The 20993-nt window shown below is 45.0% G+C and overlaps 1 protein-coding gene across 2 annotated transcripts in view; it reads right to left on the bottom strand.

Annotated features, from left to right (window-relative positions):
- Nucleotides 1-20993, bottom strand: part of CRYBG2 (crystallin beta-gamma domain containing 2) — a 403207-nt gene that overhangs the window by 26575 nt on the left and 355639 nt on the right. For both annotated transcript variants that reach the window (XM_078682657.1, XM_078682658.1), the window contains 4 exons: nucleotides 16775-16914; nucleotides 15294-15420; nucleotides 14963-14998; nucleotides 6872-7008 (listed from right to left, as the gene is read on the bottom strand). In XM_078682657.1, coding sequence (XP_078538783.1) covers nucleotides 6872-7008; nucleotides 14963-14998; nucleotides 15294-15420; nucleotides 16775-16914 — 440 coding nt within the window. The remainder of the gene's footprint in view (nucleotides 1-6871; nucleotides 7009-14962; nucleotides 14999-15293; nucleotides 15421-16774; nucleotides 16915-20993) is intronic.

Genomic DNA, 20993 nt, shown 5'->3' with positions numbered 1-20993 from the left:
AAAATTATTTTACCCTGAGTGAGCCTTTTGCGTGAGTGTTTGACTGCTCGACTGCTCGTGAGTGTTTAACTGCTTTTGTGTGCGTTTATGTGTGTATAAGAAAGAGAAAGAATCTGGACACTTGTAGAGGGTATTTTGAGGGAAGTGTGTGGGTTTCTTTGTAGGTGCATGTGTGCTAGTGCTTCTGTGGGTGTGCGACATGCGAGAATTTGAGTATTGAGCCCAATGCAAATAAATAACAGGGTGGAATCAAGAAGCTGCACTAATGAAACAAGTATTGGCAAATCCATTAGGTGTGGCCTTCGCTAAGATGGTGCAGCCGTTCATTTAAAAGTATTGTAATCATATGGCCAAAAAGGATACATGCCTCCAGTATGTGGTAACCATAAGCTAGCAAGAATACATTTAAATACAAAAACGGGTTTACCTTTTGCATATCACTTAACAGTCACTGTGCTCTCTATCAGTCAGGTGACTTAGAATTGGTTTAGGTTCAATTTTCATATTTAATACACTGCACACAAAAGTATGATTTTTATTAGTGCAAAGAAAAGCTACTATTGACTCTTCAGTACTATAACCTAAAGCCCTATTTTAAGCAGCGCAACAACTGTATTTTTTTTAATAAAAAGTGGATAGAAAAAAAACATTGCCAGATTAAAGTATTGGCCCACCGCCTGACATTGAAGTGCACTTTTTAAGGCCAATTTGCCCATGTGATCAGAAAAAATGCTGTCTCTCAAAGTGCTAATAGACCACTGACTTTCATGAGCTGACCCTTTACCAATGCTCTATGTTGTGGTGAGTGGAAGCAGAATGTGAATGATTGTTGAACAGACCTGTGGATGGAGAGGGTTGAGTAATAGCCCCTCTACATAAGTATGTATTTTCATTTATACATGTAATTTGATTCCTTAAGGCTCATGAGATAGCTAAAGCTGTCTGACCAGGCCTAAAAATGAAAAGGGGTTAGCTGGGGTTCATTTTCAGGAAGGAGCTAAAGAAGGACATATATGTGACATTTCTTGCTGCTGTTATTGTTTTCTTGAGTTAAGGTGATAGAGGATTATGGGCCCTCGCGTGTGTGTGTGTGTGTGTGTGTGTGTGTGTGTGTGTGTGCGCGCGCTTTGGGGGAAAATAGGGCGCAAAGGTGGCAATGAATAGAATCTTGCATGGCTGCGTTAAAGGGGATCACAAGGCTATAAGGTAAGGATCTTGTGCTCTGTATAGTACACATCTCTAAGATGAGCAATGGATGTATTTGGTATTTTTTCCAAGACCTATCCAGCTAGCAGGGAGACTTGCAGATTCTGTCAGTTGTATCCAATTCGTTCTTTTCTTAGGCTGTCGGTTCTGTGGACAACACACCCCTGTTGAATCATTAACCTGAAAAACAAGCATTTACAATGCAACGGTTTTGCCTTTGGAAAAGTTTGAGCTATTGGCATTGTAAATGACAAAATTTGTATTTATGTGTTGGTTTTGAAAACAGATAAATAAATGGCATTGTCCTTTACATTGCCAATAGCTCTAACTTTTCCAAAGGCGAAACCGTTGCATTGTAAATGCTTGTTTAGCATGTATCCCCAGTTAGAGGTTGCCTGTAGTATTTTTTCCATTTCCAGTACTGAGGTCACCTTCCTCCTGTCCTCTTTCAACTGTTACGTTTTTGCGCATACTCCTAGCTAGACTCACAGGGGAAGCAGGAGTAAAGCTGTAAACCAGGCAGGGTCTATGGCCCTTATGTCATGGCCCCTCTCCAGCCTGCTGGAGGAATAAATTATGTGCGTCCTTCTCCCTCACTTATCTCCGCTCTTTCACTCTTCCCTGGCACACGCGAAGCACGGGCCGCCAACACAAACACACAAACCGCATGTGGCGTTCAGCAGCAGCCTGCTTGTTGTTCTTAGAAATAAGTCACTTGTTTACAGAACAAGCTTTCGCTTTTCAACAGCTACCTGCCCTTGGGACAGAGGCCCTGTGTATACATGTATGAGCAAATGTGTACTTTGAGGGAAGAGCGTCACACGGCCAGACCTGAAAGAAATGCTGAGACGGCTGGGGCACATGACAGGGCACATGACAGGCTCACCGCATAGAGGATGGATGAGTGGAGGGAAGGGAAGGGAAAGAGAAGGGAAGCAAAGCAAGACAAGGTGATAAAACGAGAAAGGGGGTGGCAGACAGAAAGGAATAGATCAAAAGAGATATAGGTGGAGGGAAGAAAGAGAATAGGAATGTGGATAAAAATGGACAGCGGAGAGAGAGAGAAAAGGGTGAACGAGGAGCAGAGAGCAGAGGAGAGAGTAGGATCAAGAGAGAACGACAGGGGAGAGGAAGAAAAAAGAAATGTGTAAGGAAGAAGTGGGAAGGGGAGAAAGTGAAAGAGAGAGGCTGAGAGAGAGAGAAAGAAATATGAAAGGAGAGATAGATGGAGAATGAAGAGAGTTGGAGAGAAAGGCAGATCGAGAAAAACTGTAAGATCTTGATAACGTTCTCAGTTCATTAATGTTAGAAAAGAACATTAAAATCAAATCAATCCATCACATAAAACATGTCGAATTAAAAGAGAATATAAAACGGTCCCTTAAACGTCACAACTACCCTAATAACTCCCCTCCATTGCTTTTCTGCCTGGGATGGGGATCTTGAGAAAGCAACACACACTATGACACATATCTGAGCTGTTTCACACTTGAAGGAAAGTTAAAGCTACTCTACATTTCTGAAAGGCTAACTTTGTCAGTGTAGGTTTGAGACAAAGATGAAAAAACTTACGATAGAAACCACAAAAAAATAGTAAGCAAGTACGAGAGTAACTTCTAAGTGAGTGTTTGTGGGCTTTGATTTTCCTTTTTGCATTCTGCATTTCATTTAACATCTCTGGCAATAAGACCAGCTGTGCTTCCAGGTCTAAATGTGCATCATTGCGAGCGAGCCCTTGGAACTGAAGTGGAATTGTTAAATGTGTCTCTATTTTTGGACCAGGATACTTTCACCACTTTTATATCTGTTGAGACAAACGTGCCTACATGCAAACGCCCAAACTACTTCCGCTTTGAAACAAACGTGCCATTGTAAGAGTAACTCTGCAGCGGTGGGAGGGATTGAAGAGTATTCCCCAACTAAGAAATGGAGTTACGAGTTCCCAGATTTCTACCAAAAGAATATTTGATGTGCTGAATGGTCCTGATGAGAACAAGCAATGACAAAGCCAATAGGTCTCACCTTTGGGACTCCTTGGCTTTGCCAATGGTTTTTAGGACAGCACCCCAATGATGTAAGTATGGCTAAAGAGGAATGTTAAAAAAGCCTGTGACGCGGCTGGGCACAGCATTTTGTATTCACGCTCACCATGCATGCATCAAAGGGGCACGCAAGCAACACTGGGGCATAGGACAACATTGAGGACATGGGTGGGGGAAGCAACATAGAGGACTTGGATGCGAGGGACAACGTGGAGGTGCTGGGGAGAAGCAAACAACACTGAGAGAGAACAAGATGGAGTGTTGGGGGTTGGGTGAAGAAAAGCAAATGGGCGAGAGAGCAATGTGGCGCTGGGGGAGACGAACAAAGACAAGAAAGCAAAGAAAGTGAAGCGATGCACAAGAGGACGATCGCATCATTGAGGTGGATGAGGGAGAAGCACATGGGTAAGCGCAGCTGAGGAGTGAAACAGAGGTACACGAGGGGAACAGATACAACAAATACATACACTCTTGTGGAGTGCTTAAATAAACAGAAAACATGAGTGCTTTAAAGGTGAGCAGTGGAAGGGTGCAATTAATACAGCCATACTCCAGGGGAGGAGCAAACTCAAGAAAAGGAAGTAACGCACACACAAGCTAATAAGAATCAAACAAAGGTGAGTGACAATAAAGCCAACCAATGATAAGCAATAGGGTGACACTAAGCTCACTGTAAGCTGACAATATGTCTTTCGCAAACAGACAGTTGGTGCTGTCTGGCACGCAAGACCTAAACATTATGCAACCTACTGCATCAAGTTGTGCAAGTACCCTCTTCAAACTACAGTCCACCAGGGGGCATTCTTATAGAAAGTGTCCAGAGGGTGTAATGGCTGTGTGTGCCCACTTTGTGTGCCCCCAGGGAACTCTGGTATTAAAAACGCCTCTGGTATTACAGATGCTTGTGTGGCCCCTTCTGTAATACAGATAGGGCTGGTGCACATGCAGCGCCAGCGCTATCATCAGAGGGCAGTCCCTCATTTGCATTGGGCGTGGCCCCATGCAAATGAGGAAATCACTGTGCCCACGTAGCATTATGGATGTGGGCACAGAGATAAACATGCCTTTAGGAGGCGTACAGAAAGTGCACCAAAAAAAGCTGGCGCACTTTCAGTGCGCCTCCTAAAGGCCCACGGACACTCCAGACATCCCCTTGCAGGTGGGTGCAGTCACACACTGAACCCGTCTGCAAAGGGATCTCTCTCTTAACTCTTGAAAGTGCAGGCGGCATGTGCAATGTGACACACAGAGCGGCTTTGAAGCAGCCGCTCTGTACTTCACTTGACTGAGCTGCTCCTTGGGCAGTTTCCTTGAGGGCAGTGCATTCGCTGTAATAGGGCGCACTTTCCCTGTTTGCATCTGGTGCACCTGCTTTAAGGTGTGCCATGGTGCAAACAAGGAAAGTGTGCCCTTATGATATGGGCCCTGTGGCTTAATTATGAGAGCCCTGCGTCACCTTTGCACCACGAAAATTGGTACATGCATGATGCAGGGCTCCCAAACCTTTATGGAGTCGTTCAAAGCCACCCTGTGTGGCTTTAAATGGCCTCATTAATCATGAGTAAGGCAACGCAGCGCAAACCACTGCGGAAAAACATTGTAAATGAGACCCTGAATCTACATGACCCCGTGGCATAGAGAAAGCTGCTGAAAGGAGTGTTCGGCATCTCTGAAAGGGTCAGTCTGAAGTGGGACGAGGTCCGGTTCTAGCGGGTGGGCCGGGTGGGACAGGCCCACCCAAATATGAACCATGGCCCTCGCACTGAATCTGCCACCGATGTACAACAAGAATAAAAAGTGCTCAGAAAACTGGTGATTATGATCCTGCTGGAGAGCAATCATTTGTCTGTTGGTAGTTTTTGAATGCAGATAAACTGAGGGGGAGGAGCTTTGGAGAGATGAGTGGCACTAGTGGAGGGTGGCAGTGAGGAAAGCCAAGGAGGAGGTCATGGGGTGGGGGGACTATGGAGAGATGAGGGGCACTAGTGGAGGGTGGCAGTGAGGGAAGCCGAGGAGGAGGTAATAGGGTGGGGGGGTCTACACCAGAGAGATGAGGGGCACTAGTGGAGAGTGGCAGTGAGGGAATCCGAGAAGGAGGTCATGGGGAAGGGGGTAGCTACAAAGAGAGGAGGGACACTAGTGGAGGGTGGTAGTGAGGGAGTCTGAGGAGGAGGTCAATAGGGGGATGGGATACGGAGAGATGAAGGGCACTGTTGGATGGTGGTAGTAAAGGTATCTACGGAGAAAAAATTCATTGGTGGGGCCCCAAAAAAGGCTTTCGCACCAGCATTAAAGCCTTCCCTGTCATGGCCTTTCTGTTTTCGTTTATTTTATTCAATTAAGAGTCGGGTGATTTGGACAACTGTGGAGCATACTTTGTAGTGCATGCTAATTAAATTTACTGCTATATTCAATGTTTCAAGTTTGAAGGAGATTTTACTAATGTTTTTACAAGGGAATAATTAAAGTGGAACCAGATGGTGGCTGGTATGGGGGCTGGGGCCCAAGCTCAGCTGTGAGAAAAGATGCACAGGAAAGGGGTGGTAGAAAAGTGGATAATGAAGCCTGTAAGGGAGTGCGCGGCAGAGTCAGGGGTCAGGTGGCGGTAGTAATGAAGAGGGATTCTCCCTGAAGGCTCACACAGAGGGAGCCCGAGTAGTATCACTTGCCTGATACTCCCACCTTAGAAACCTCTTCTTCCCTTCAAAAGGACATTGCATGGGGAAAAAAACGCTTTTTGAGAGTGATAACATTTAGAAAGAGATTTGGAAAGAAAAGAATGTTTTTTACTGGGCCTTGTAAGACTAAGGAGAGAAAAAGGAGGGCCCTGAAGCAGGCCCGGCTAGACAAATGAGTGGCAAATCGGGCCCACAGTGGCCCACCCGAATGCCCCCTTGGTCCACCCAAATAAAAGTTCCTGGAGCCGGGCCTGTGTGGGACTGAGACTGCTTCAGTCCTACCAGCCTTCAGCAGTTCGCCCTGGCAGAAGTTCTCCACATCTGCCAAAGACAAGCTTCCCGTTGTTTTAGTTGCATTGCCCTCACCTTCTAGTGGCAATACCCGGGGCTGGGGAGCACTTAAACATCCCACGAGGTCCTGTATAAATGATAGTAGAAGAAAGACTCCTCCTTTCCTAGACTCCACCAATCCAAATGCAAGTTTGGGAAGTTGACTCTCACCCTCTCGGTCCTCAATTTGCTATGTGTGGGACCGTCCATTTCCTTTTCACCCTCCAGTGTAAATCTGTACTTCCAGTAATCTTCATTAATGTATGTGAGTCAAGTATACAACATTGTCTCAAAAACTGCTCTCCCACGTTGTGCGAGAGCTGATTATCGGCTGATCTCTGCAGTTTTTGCCACACACCTACACTTACATCACAGACACGACTGTCGCACCGTTGTATGACCTAGCTCTTCCAGCCTCGGATATTGTTTTGTTTTGAGTTCCCACCGGGTCACACCTCTGCTCTCTCTGATTCCCGCATACATTTGCCCTCGCATCCTTTCTCTATATCCACATCCGCTTCTTCGTCAGTGTCAGGCTCCTGCTTCCCAGCTGACCCCCATGCTGCCTCTCTCTGCTGGTCTAGAGAGCGCTGTACAAGGAGACCACATACTCACCATCCCCCCAGGACACGCAGTGACCCCACAGTGGACACAGGCGTCCCCTCGGCATCCTGCATGCTCTTCAGGTCGAGGAAATCTTGGTTTATTTCCCAGCTGTGGTCTTCGAAGTCCGGGCTCTCAAACATGATAATCTGCGGAAATCAAGGAAAGGTCAAAGGTGACGGTGAGACCCTGACAATGATTGGTGTTTCTCTACAGCCCCAGGTCCAGCACTTAAAAATATCTTTGTCTTGCGAAGTTCTTACAATTCTTGAATATCACAAGTTATATGAAAAGGACAAGTCAAAATAAGATTTATTGATGGTTGGTAGAAATAAATACAAAATATTTAAAACAATCATTGATTATGAACTTCAACATCTTAAAATGAACCATTTCACTGTCCAGACAGTTGAAAATCAGACCAAGGCAACTGATTAAGATAGCCCCCCCCACAGGTGGACAGAGCAAGGTTTATGAAAGATGGCTTCAGGTAGAGTCTGTATTCAAACACTAGTCTACACCACAACAAGATGAAACAAGGCGCTTATAAAATCCACTACTACTGACGCACAGCCTACGTGCTGAAAAAGTAGGACCAGATGCCTGCTCGGACGAGCTAAATACTGCCATCTGATAGCAAATTAAAACATACACAAATAAGGCTGTGTCTATAAGGAGAGCCCCGAAGAGGTACTTGTGCAGCAAACTGATCGTTTATCCCTCTGAATTATGCGCTTAATGTTTTCTATGCATAACAACGTACACGTTAGCCTCAGAAGACTCCCTGTGTGCACTTATGCACTGTTCATTTTCTAGCTGTGGGTATGAAACTGAGCAGCTCCAAGTCGTCCAATACTTTCCGAAATAAAAGACCTGAGGATTCTGGTGTCGAGTTGGACATAAAACAAGTTCCACCCGCCCAGGTAACAGCTTTGAGAGACGAGGCGAGGTCCCTAACACACAGCAGAACTTTAAATAATGTCCCGCAAGCACTAGAGATAGTCTTTGGAAGTAAACATCCAATCAGAGCTTCATCTGGAGCAAGGAGAGGGCAGCTCAAAGAGTGATCGAGAAGGTGAACACTGCACTACATCCACACTCCACCATAACCAATCAACACAAACACGTTCCAGGATTAGCCAATAGGCCATCATCCCGAGAGGGCAAAAAACAGTGCATTAGTTTTGTTTTAGTTGCTAAGGACCCACATTGCTCTCTGTAGTCCCACTGAAGCTCCACTCTGGTATTATCCAATAACAACGCAGTGTCCACATACGTGTCACACGGGCATGTAAGGCAAGCCGAGAGGGGGCAGAGGAATTTGTTTTTCTTCTATTAATTCACCCAAGATTGATGGTTATAGACTAACCAACATGGGTGCCATCGTGCATGGTTATAGGCTAACCAACAGGGGTGCCATTTGGCATGGTTACAGGCTAACCAACGGGGTTGCCATTGTGCGTGGTTATAGGCTAACCAACAGGGGTGCCATCATGCATGGTTCTAGGCTAACCAACAGCGGTGCCATTGTGCATGGTTATAGGCTAAGCAACAGGGTGCCATCATGCATGGTTATAAACTAACCAACAGGAGTGCCATTATGCACCCTCTCTTTCAGACCTGGGTTTGTAAACCTCTTAACAGACACATTAGAGTTGTTACCAACACTTTTAGTCTGATTGAAACAATTAAGCTGAAAGTCTGTTTGGGCCCTGGTCCACTGAAGAGTGTAAATCTGATGTCACACCCTCAGTTTCCTGCAGGGAGGGAGGGAGGGGTGATGGCATTAAATGGTATAGAATAGATACAAACACGGGTACATATGCTGAAAGATGAACATATAGTCTTGGACAAATTATTTAAGGAAAGCATCAAAGCCATAAGCTTCCTCCTGCCACCTTGCCTGCATATCTGTTAGCCACTCGAGTGCCTTCTTGCAATAGTTTTGAACCTCTGCAAGGTTGGAAGACTGCAGAGTTAGACAGGGCTCTTGGATTTTTTATAAATACCCTTGCTTTCTTGAGTAGTTGGTAAACCACTGTCTGCTGTGAAAAGTACCTGGTTCTACTTCTTTTGTCCTATGTAAGCCATGTAGCAGCAGCAGACCAGTAAGAAGAGAACGGCTAACTCTTTGCCAGGTCTGTCTTCAAGAATAGCTCATCCTGTTCGATTCAGTAACCGCTTGGGCACTTGACTATCCATTCATCTTTCACAATTTGCTCTGATTGTACCCCACCACCCCTACTTCACACACTTAGGTGTTTTAACTCCAACAGGTTTCCCAATTGGGTCATGCCTCGCAATTTCTCAATTGTGGAAGTGAAGATGATCACTTGTAGGATGTGATAGCTATCAATTTTGTTCAGAATCTCAAATCGTTGGTAGTAAGATTTGTTTGTGGCAAGAGTATGGTCTAATAAAGCGTGTCTAAATGGGGGCATAAGCGTATAACGAATGGGGATGTCCGAAAGGATCTGTCAAAAGGAGTGCACAGTTTTATGACAACACTTATTCCATCTTGCCTTTGTAAGAATACATAATTTAAAAAAAAGAATAAGGAATTATTGTGCTATAAATCTAAACACAGGTCTCAGTGGTCTGCTGTGATTACTTTGTAAAAAAGAACAAGTGCCAGGGCCCTCATCAGGAGGCCACTATAGCTTGCACCACCCTGTGCCCCTGCCAGCGCTGTCATTGACACTAACATCAGCTACCAACCATCAATCAGCTATGAGTGTGACCATTATAGTCCTCCAAAGCTATAAGAAGGGATTGTGCTGCAGGTATTAGTCATTTTAATGTATATGGAATTAATAAACAACTGTTTTTGTGCTCTTCTCAAAATTAGGCAAACACCGCCACCATGTGGCAGACTGTCATAAAGGCTGTTCCTAGCATTTAAGTGCTGGTGCTGAGCACCACAAACCACGGGCTCAAATTAAGCACTGGTCTGTTTCTTTTATCTACTGAGACCCACAATGGACGTGGAAGAAAGGAAAGACAACTTAGACCAGTAAGCTACTGCCGTATCAGGTATCAGGTACCGCAGATTTGAAGGGTTCGGATTGTGTAACAAAAGGGGAGCAATGAAATCGGCAATTGAGGACTGTCTTAGGGAAAGGGGAAATATGTGGAGTGGTGAGTCAGGGGATGGCAAGTAGAAATAAGTGGCTATAAACAGGGGAAGAGGATGGATTGAGGCTGGAGAGTAGGGCTGTAGGTCTCTGTCCGAAAAAAGAAGCACCTGTTGAGGGATAGAAAGAGGAGAGGAGAGTGAGAGACAAGGTTAGAAAAAAAGAAGCACCTCCTTGAAATACTTAAAAAAAGGGTGAAGGATTCAACGTCTGATAATGCAAAACAACATTTACGCCAGGTCAGATTAATGAAATCCACTTGTCAGTAGAGGTTCATGATACAATGGATTTCATCAGCTTAATATATGACCTGAGCTACTGGGGAAAATATGCAATTATGTGGTCGTGGTGTTTTACGTATAGTACATGTATTTGACGTATTTGCTAGATAATCCATCATCTGCTCCATAATTTTCAGATTTTCACAAATAGTAATACTTCATCATTGCTGTTTAATTTGCACCAGAGGGCTTTTAAATTTGTACTCTCCCCATTCTCAGTTCCATAAAGGCCTATCTCTCACTCCGTGACCCCTCAGTTATCAATCTGCTTTGTTTGGATATATACTATGCATTGGTGTGAAAGCGAAGGGCCACCAGGGATTGCACAAAAAAATTGGTAGAGGCCTGGGGTAAGTTGGCGTTTAGTGGATCCATCCAGATTTCTGCCTTTGGTGTTCCCACTTTGTATGGCGACTATTACCTGATTGATAAATTGAAGAATGCAATGCCACAGAATGTCAGATGTGAGATTACCATTTTGCCAATGGGAGTCAAGCAACCATATTGTACAGCACACTCAGAGGACAACTTTAGATATTATACATTTCCTGGTGTGAATTCCTTGTGATTCGCCCTCATTGGGCTCTCTGGAGGTATTTCAACATGGAATAAAAAGCTGGCTCCATGTTTCCCTATTTCCACTGTGTTATCCACTGGAAGGTTCTGACAAGGAGTTCCCTCCAATAACGCAAGACCACAGTCGTTACTTCTGAATGGCAACTTCAAGCAATAACTTGATATTTGTGAGACCAAAAAAGATAAAGCAAATCAATAAAAGACTTGAAAAGCAAAAACGTAGCATAAATACAATTTTATCACTGTGACAAAAGCTGATCTCAACAGTACAGTTTCAAAAGACAATGGTCCCAAACATTAACAAGGATGGAAGAAACCAAATAAATATAGACCGAGATTGAAATCTTTATTCGCTGTCCAACCGGACAGGTTTTAATAACAAGTATAGTTATATGTAACCAAGATGTTAAACAATTTCCAAGTGGGACACAACCTGTGTCCAATTACCGCATATGTGAAAACATATGACGTACATATAAGTGAGAGGCAAGGGGGGGCAGTCTGCAAGTTATTAAAAGTTAAAACAGACAATTGGTATTGTGGTACACTTTAGGTGATTTTACAATAAAACATTTAAATCATCAAGTGTACATTGTCGACGACGTTTCGATCCCTGATTATTATGGGATCATCATCAGGACATATTGATTCATGCCTCGATGTTAAACAAGAAGACAATGTCATCAGTTATTGCATGGCACAAGGGCCTATGCGTGCGGTGACCACTGAAACGTTCCAAGGGGGGAGGGGAACACATCAGGGGCAGTGAAGGTCCCGCATTCTGGTCTGGAACCAGTCGAGGGGACAGATGGTTCCAATGGGACAGCGATAGAGCTCCGCTATGGGAGTCTGCAGCAGCCGGCAAGTCGATGCTCGGTCCGTGATCTCAACAGTACAAGCAGGAAAGCATAGATTTGGGGCCTCATTATGATGTTGGTCGGAGTTGCCTTCGATCAACATCTCTGCGGTGTCGAAACCGACTGATCTCCGGTCGGCGGTCCGACATCGCAATTACGATGCGACTGCAACTTCCATTTCCCTATGGGAGCTTGTGAGGTGGTCAGAAACCGGCCGCAGCAAAAGCTCCTATAGAGAAATGGGAGTTTCTGTAAATCCCTGCACCGTGTAGCACCCTTCTGGGTAGAAGGGGCCCTACTAGTGGCAACCCAAAGTCGCTCTCCAACAGCCTTTCTTTGTTAGAAAGGCCGACATGGAAAGGCTGTCGGAAACCAATATCAGAATCTTGACAGCAGAAACGCTGTCCATAAGAGATTATGTGGAGGTCTCCGACTGGCCGGCGGGCTCCTTGAGCCCGTTGGAAGCCAGTCAGATTGACCGGCCAGTTTACACTATGACCGGCAACATTGTAATTCGGTGGTCAGACTGTAAACCTACCATGTTGATCGGTAACCCTCCGACGCGCGGTTGGAGGCTTACCAACCAACATCATAATCAGACCCTTATTTGTATAAAAAGAGATATAATAATTGCAGACTAAGGAATACAAAGTGAAAATGTTCTTGAAATGTTGTGAATACTGTATTCATAAGTAGAATATAGGAAACTTTAAACTGATGACCACTGGGGTAACTTCAGTTTGTAAAGGGCAAGAGCTACCCGAAGAGTAACGAGTAACGGTATATAAATAGATAATCACAAAAATACTGAATTTACAACATATGTATCCTTGGTTTACATGTGAAAAACATGTTTCAACCCGCAGCTAATTTAACAGATCATTATTAGAACAAGTGAATAACTGGGGCCTGAAATACGGGAATATAACAGGATGTTGCTGGTAGATCTCAGTACCTGTAAATGTTCTTTGCTGTGTCTAGGTACTAAAAATAAATTAGGATTTCTTATGTAAATGCTTAGCTGGGACAACCGTAGTACCAGAGGACATTCAAAAAATGGAAAAGGAGCATAATGGCTCTTAAGTTCTTTTCCAACTTAGGATGCTTAAGAAGTATGTTTTGGTTAACATGATGGAGTTCAGAAGGGATCTCAATAAATAACACTACCAACTGTGAATAAATCCACGGGCTGGAGCAAGGCAGAGTCACTGTCAGTGATGCAACGTTGAACAGCGAATAATCCCCTTTGGGATTTCTGGGTTACCCTTTTTCTTTTGTGAAGGAGTAGCCTCCCCCAGCAAAGGTGATTTTTCTTGTGGTTGTGGTACAATGGAGCTACTTCAGGGGCACTTGGGGCCGGACTGGCTACCGGCCGTTTTGGAATGCTGCTGAGCTGGGGGCTGATTTGGTTGATGGGGACCTGCGTGTGCTGAACAAAATTTGTTTTGCTTTGTTTATTTCAAAGCACACGCAGGTCTACATCAACGAAATCAGCCCCCACCGCATTGAAGTCAGCCCCCAGCTCGGAAGCATTCCAAAATGCCCGGTATTCAGTTCGGCCCTGGGGCACTCTTCAATGCATAAAGGGTGTCCAAACAGGGAACACTATCAAATTAGAAATGACTCCACCAGAAGCTCTATTCCTTCCAATTCCAATAAGAAGATGTCAAGCAAAGCAGGCTGATCTTTGTCAGGGAATTCCTTAACTCTTGTTAAAAGACGCCAGTGCGCCAATGCCTAAGAAGCAACGGGGAATGAAGGTGTATTTTACCCTCTGCCTGGTTACGAAGGTTTGGGGTGATTACAGTCTGATGCTGGACCTAAGATCCATCAACAAGCTCGTGAAATATAAACCACCCAAGCTGACAATCTTTCAGTTAGTCATCCCACTTACACTGCATGAGCCAATTCGGCGGTGGCAAGTGAGATTCCTACAGTTTTCACTGGGCTGCATTTACTTCCGGTTCTTGGAGTTGGGATTATTTACAGCACTGTGAGTCCTAAAGAAAGCACTGACTAGGTCGATTGCATGGTGGCCTGCATAAGCAATGGGGGAAGGGACTTTCTTTAGTTCAAAGATTAACACATTTCTGCTTCCTCTGTCCCAAAGATAGAGTGATACAAAAACAAGTAATGTTACTCAGACTCTACGCGTTGCAAATGCAGCTGTGCAACAACATGCAGTGGGACTCAGACCTCAGTGTGGCACCCACACACGGGTGTGCAGAAAACTAAAATGAGAGTCAGACATTTAAACATTGCACAGGCATCAGCACAATAACATTCGAGGTGAAAGTGATCCGAAGCATGGCACAGGCGCCTGCACAACAAGACAAACATAGTCCACCAACATCACATCAGCAAGGGTGGAACAATACACAAAGGGACAGAGATCCTAAGAATGGCAAAGGAAGTAATGCAACAGAATGCAATAGGGTAAGTACCTAAGAGTGGCAGAGGCCCTCGCCAACCCAAAGCCATTCAATGGTGCCTAGACGACACTCATTGCCCGGGAACCATCGCAACACCATGTAATGCGATTCATAGAATGGGCATGTCACATACACAGTCCAACAAAACACAGCAGGACTCAGATTCAAACGATGTTACAGAGGTGGCACAACAATGTCTGACAAACTTAGATTCTAAGAATGTGCAGTGCAACAAAATAGTGAACATCATACTTCCATATCATGCTCACAATGCAAGCATGCAACAAACAGTAAGCCAACTATTGATGCCGATTGGAGCAGTTACCTGGTGGTAGATAGCAAGATTTTAGATGGCGATTGTTGTAGATGCCTAGTTTGGAGCAGGCAGATTGTAGGGGGTGTTTTGGGGAATGCCTTGTGGTGGCTGAGCAGATTCTAGAGTGCCATTGAGAGAGTCGTTTCGTTGTAAATCTCTACATGGTGATTAGGGCATATGCCTGGTCGTTGCTGGGCAAATCCTAGAGGGAAGCTGATGATGGTAACTGATGGTGCGATGCCAGTTTCTAGCTGGAAATTAGGGCAAATGCAGGTGGTAGCTGGCCGATGCTTGGTGGCGGCTCAATAGATCCTAGATGGTGACTGTGTAATATGTGCAGGTGTGGCTGGCAGATTCTAGAACATGAAAGATGCCTACTGGCGGCTTAGCAGATTTTAGTGGGGAACTGCTGTAGATGCCTAGCACTATCAAGGAGGTTTCTAGATGGGGAATGTGGTTAATAGGGGCCTGAGGACTCACAAGGGGAGATTTTACTGTATTTCTTACCTTGGGTTCGTATGGCTTCTCAACGGTAGGACATCCCTAAAAAAGTAAAATAAAACACTATGATGCATGATTTATTAACCAGATAACTTCAACAAAAGACTCATCATCGTGAAAGGAACCCAAACACCTTGTGCTTATCCTCAACCAATAATCAAACTCAGAGTGGCGTACGTTGGTCATATCCAAAACATGACCTCTCAACCAGCTAGGAATCAGTCCAACACCATCCGCGGAGGACAGTACCTTTACAATACTGAAGACCCCTTCAAGGTATCTAGCAGGGTATTGTACAGCTTGTGACCCACTCCCATTATACCGACCAAGCACTTACTATCTGTATGGGCTGCAACGAGCAGACAAAGGGTTCCTCGCCGCCCCAGGCCTTCATGTTAGGGTAACCGCCTGGTTCCAGGATGCTTGGCTGACCTTCGAAGAATGGTTCCCGGTAGACGACCCACCTGGAAGAACAAGGATGAGAGAGGGTATTATCCATAATCTGCAGCAGTGGGAGAATGTAGGATCTTCATGAAACTCTGAAGATTTCCTGACAGACTGTTGCCTCCGAAGGTTTTTACAGCTGTGGCACAATTGCACCAAATCTCATCTGACATGTGTCCGACATGTGTCCGACTTTGCCTCTACAATAATTGTCTCTGTGAAGGGTCCATCTTTCCATCGAGAAAGGGGGCACAAGGTGATCTGAGAGACTGGGTTCAGCCCTTACTGCCTGCCAATATTCCATTACTTGGATCATGTAAATCCAATAAAGGTTCAAACATTCACAACTCAAATCCTTGGGATTTGGATTTCAATTGTGATGTGTTTAAACCATCTGCAGGACCAATCAGAACTGTGATGAACCTGTTGAAATTCTTAACTCTATTACATTCAAAAGTTAAAAAATCAAGCATAAAATACGTTTCCCCTTGCCTTCAGTCTCCCCTCTTCTATGCCAAGGCACAAGAGACACTCAGAAGAGTGTTCTGTAATCATTGCTCAGGGCTGAGGACCTGCGATAGAGATCTATCCATAATTTTCTGGTCACTGGATCAAATCCTGGTGGGGCGGACTTAGTCTTTTATTCTTTCAAAGTTGATAAATTCATACCATTGATGAATGGAAATAATCACTATTACATCACCAAAGGACAACCCAGTTTATTGGGCACAGTTATCGGCAAAGGGCACTAGGCACATGGAAGGTAGAGAACCATGAACCCTTTTCTGTTCAGTTGTGAGTGAGCTTGTGTGAAGATTTGTAAAGTTCACAATGCAGGCCTCCCCTCCTCCAAGGCTAGGTAAATGTAAGGGTGTTTAAGAGAAGGGCTTCCACAGACTTGATAGAAAACACAACATATTTCTTTGATAGTAGCTGTTTCTGTTCAGTAATGTGCTAAGGTACTCAAATGAAGATAACAAGAGTTAAGAAGATGTTGAATGCCATTACAGTTCACCTTGAGTAATTTACTCAGTGGTACCCAATAGTTCTATATGCACCCTCAGACCCAATGGCTTATAAGAGGCAGTGTAACACCACTCGTGATGTGGCTTAGAAGCAGCCATGAGGCACCCTCCCATCCCACCTACACTACCAGACCCTGCTTATTACTAGAAGCCACAGTGCACTTTTCCGTCTCACCAACACCACCTCCCTGTGTTGCACAAGTAACTGCAAGGCACCCCTCTATCCCACCCGCACTTCCAGAAACTGCAGGCAGGTCTCCATTCCATCCACACCACCAGAGCCTGTGTCCTACAAGAACCCATGATACCCCCCTCCACCCCATTGACAACTCCAGACCCCAGGACTTACAGGCCAGAGTGAACGATGATGGAGGATGTCTTCAATGGCTGCCCGAACATCCGCGCATCATGTGAGGCATCTAGGAACTTCAGCTTCTTTCCTTCTCCATTTTCCTCTGCAAATAGGCTGATGGCAGGGACAGAGTAGTCCTGGAAAGGTAGTGTGGATATGGCATAATCAGTGAAGATGCAGGAACCTTTGACACCACCCAGCAATGAGAGGCCAATCCCTCCTGAGCACCAAGGGTCCAAGTCCCTCCTATCATACACAGCAGTATGCATGCAGTTCCTTCTTACCACTCCCAGTAAGGAGGGTGCAGATTTCTAATACACCTCTGCTAGGATTCCCCACCTAGTACAACTTGCTCCCAAAAGTTTACCTCATACAATACATCGAACCCTCACCAATCCCTCCACACCTCAGTGTTAATGCACTACACCTGCAACCCCAGGAGACATCTGTCTCTACTGCCAAGTCTATGCATCTGTCCCATCTATTATATTTCCCACCCAATTTTAACCCATCTTTGTCATCCTGTCTGTCACACTCTACCACAGTAATCATATCAGCACTACGATGCATTTTGTCATACGCAATATTCATACCAGAACAGACACGCTTTTCATAATACTCTACCACAATCTTTACCCAGCATGACCACTTGTTTCATAATCTACCTCAAGTCTTACCCCGTGACCTTTTTGTCATATTCTATCACAATTTTCACACCAGCTCTGTGACGCCTATTGTCATACTTTACCGCAATACTCACACCAGCACTGTGAAACCTTTTGCCATATTCTATCGCGATACTCATACCAGCACTGGGACACCTTTTGTCATACCCAACCTCATTGTTTACCCCAACACTGTGACCCCCTTCTGTCATAACCTTTTGAAGTCCTAACCAGCACTGTGACTGCTTCCATCACACACCACCCCAGTTTTTGCCCCAAACATGCGTACCCTTCTATCAAAGAGCACCCACCCTAATGGTTTGTCTACCACCAGGAAGCATTGGATCCATTTGGCTCAACACTGAGACACCACACAGCCCTGTTAGAACCCACATCCTCTTAATTCTGCAAACCGCTCTATCCTTTGAGACCCCTAAACCCTGGGAACTCCTTGAAATACTCTGTTGTAGATGTGTTTTCAAATCAAACAACTTCCTGGTCACAATTAAACTTAATTTGAAATATAAATTTGTCACGCTGTTTAAGTTCTCAGCTACTCAGTGACAGTGCTGCTCGATGGGAAAATAAGCAGGCCTGATTGATTGCACCTCCTTGTGTCTGGGTCATTGCCAGGGTTCAGCTGCCTGCAGCTGAGGCCCGTCCTTTGGAGCTCTTTGAAGATCTGAGTGAAGCCTCGCTGCTCTGACAGAGCTAATGGGACCTCAAAACTCCCTGCAGGTGTCCCAAGAAACCCGCCCAGCAGGAACAGCAAGAAGGCTCTGGGGACCAGGGTCACACGTGAAATAGTAAAGACCTGCCAGTCAACTACACCAAACACAGAACGATCAGCAACGAACACAACATTGGTTACAAAAATGGAGAAATTAAACTTTGAAATGAGGTATTAATCATGGTTGTGCATGATTTCTTAGAAAAATGCGATCTCATGGAATACCATAATTGAGAACCCATTTCACCTAAACTGTTTAATAAGAATTTGCTGGATGATTGGCATTTACCATTTCGTAGAAACCAACTCATAGATTGTCTTTCATTTCCAAAATTGGCTTGTGCATGGCTATTTTTCAAAGTGTAGATATTTCAGGTTTTACTTAACATTATTTTCTGAGCTATTTTAGTGCTTTACTTCAGGGGACATTATTTCAATGGTATTTCTGAAGCTGTCAAATACTTAAGACACGTTTAATTCACTGACCTCTCACCTCCTTTAAACATCGTCCTTCCTTGACCTCCAAACAACTGCTAAACATGATTCATTTTTGCCACTTAAAAGCCCTTTACCATGGCTAAATTGCACCGATACCTGAACCTTTAACACCCATCATCACCCTGGATTTACCCATTCTGAAGCCTAAAATTCTTTCTGTCCTTAGATTCAGCCCATCACCAACCCCTAAAATATTTCATTTAACATGAACCCTATAAATCCCTTGCCCCTTCTAAAATCTATCCCTCACGGAGCCTTAAAAATCCTTCACTAGCACTAAAATCTGACCATCCATGAACCCTAAAAACACTTCACCACCCCTAAACCTCACACATTCCTCATCGCTAAAAAACCCTCACCATCCATAAACATCATCCATTTCTGAATCCTAAAAAACCCTTTCTACATCTGAACTTCACCTATCTCTCACCTCTAAAATATCTCATCACCTATACCAGAACCCAAAACTCATTCACTACCCCATCCAATTCTTATGTCATTTTGGATTGTTCTTTTAAATGATCTTTCCTTTAAAATCTTCCCATCAGTTTTTTTGAATTTCCTTAAAATTGTCGTTCCATGATTTGGTTTCCTCCAATGTGGTTTCTCAGTTTTTGTTTTTACATTAGTTAACATTATATCAATTAGTCATAGCAGAATCAAACAGAAGACTGCACACATCATAAATGTACACAAAAATATGAAATGAGAAAGAGGTGGATTGTGTCAGACAGGCCCCTCACATCCAGTTGTGGGGTTTCGGGATTCTCACAGCAGAGAAAGAATTAGGTCCGAATGAATTAAAGGAAAGCAAGTATAGGAATCAGTTACAGGCTGCCGGCGGTAACAGTAGCTACCCGTGGCTTGCCATTTTGTAGCCATGGCACAGCCTTCTTGAGCCGTGTCCGTCCGACATTGGTCAGGAACCGTGACGAACGACCTACTGTCGTCAGTTACGGCCCTGCAAGTACAATGCGACCGAACCCTGTTCGGTTGCACTCGTATGTTTCACAATGGGAGCATGCATTCTGAGCGGAATGCATGCCTGCATTGTGAAATGGAGGGGTGCAGTTCATCCCTGCACCCTGTGGCAGGTACCCCAAGGTCCCTGCCACCAGGTGCAGGGATCAACAGAGGGGCACCATAGGTGCCCGCAGGCCGGTAGAAACACCGGCACGAAAAGGCAGTGAAAAACTGCCATCGTACTCCCTCGGTCGTAAAGAGGCAACGGGGGAGTACTGAAGGATTTCTGGATGGTGGACGGGCTCTCCGAGGAATCCGGCCGTCACGTTCCGATTCGGGTGGAAGGGCTCCGACCATTGTTCGGAGCCCTTCCGTCCAACATCAGAATTGGGCAACAAGAGCTTTTTGTGTTTTCTGTGATGTCCCTCCTTCCACTTCACTTAGGCCTCAGCAGCAAATGGGAGGCTGTTGTGGTGATGAGGCTCAACCCTGTGATGTCACTCTGGGTCAAATGAGGTGTGATGTCACTTCCACACCTGACATTTTAAAAACTTGACCATGCATGCCAACATTCAAAAACACCTAACAGGAGTTTTGGTGGAAAAATCAGGGACTTCAGTTTCTCCATTGGCTTGAATCGGAGTAAAGGGCATTTTAAACAAGCAAGCAATTAAACAACTTTTTTGCTTTAAAATTCAGGAGTTAAGGAGCATGGCCAAAATGGCGGATGAGTAGGATACTGTTTCCTACACTCAGCTCCAGCCAGTGCAGATGCTTTTTAAAGCAGCACCATCCGCGGACCCTGCTGTCGGTCTCTGAGTCAACATGAGTCATATACTCTGCTTTACCAGCAGAGTTGCCAGCTACAGTCCAGCACTGAAAACATGAGGCTCCCAGGGCTGAGACAAGCGAGTCAGCAGCTGCAGCAGTGGACCCAGGTTGGGTCTATGGTTCTGCCTAGAGGACCAGTGAGGATTTGTTCCCCACCCCCAATAACTGGTATTCCAGCTGCAGAGTCAGGCAGCCATGGGCAAGGGGTGGCCTGTGGAGGCCTCTAACAGAGTTGAGAGCATCCTGCCCTAGATGGAAGAATGGAGCAGGCCGAGTGGAGGACCACTGAGTTCCTCTGTGGCATTGACACCGATTGATGGGTGGTATGCTGATAGAGCAAGCAAGAGATCCCATAATCAACATTGGGAGATGCAGCAAAAGATGAAAAATGAAAGGTGCTCTCCCTCCCCTTTCCCTATTTAAAGCAAGAAGCGTTATGCTGAGGCCTGACTTCCATTTCCATGGACTGGAGTTGGTACTTAGTTCCATCACAGAAGCTGCGAGTAGCTGGGCCTATTTTAAATAATGA

This window comes from Lissotriton helveticus, chromosome 3_1, assembly GCF_964261635.1.
Source record: "Lissotriton helveticus chromosome 3_1, aLisHel1.1, whole genome shotgun sequence".
Taxonomy (NCBI): Eukaryota; Metazoa; Chordata; class Amphibia; order Caudata; family Salamandridae; genus Lissotriton; species Lissotriton helveticus.
The sequence above is the reverse complement of the archived record's forward strand: the minus strand, read 5'-3'. Positions and strand labels throughout refer to the sequence as shown.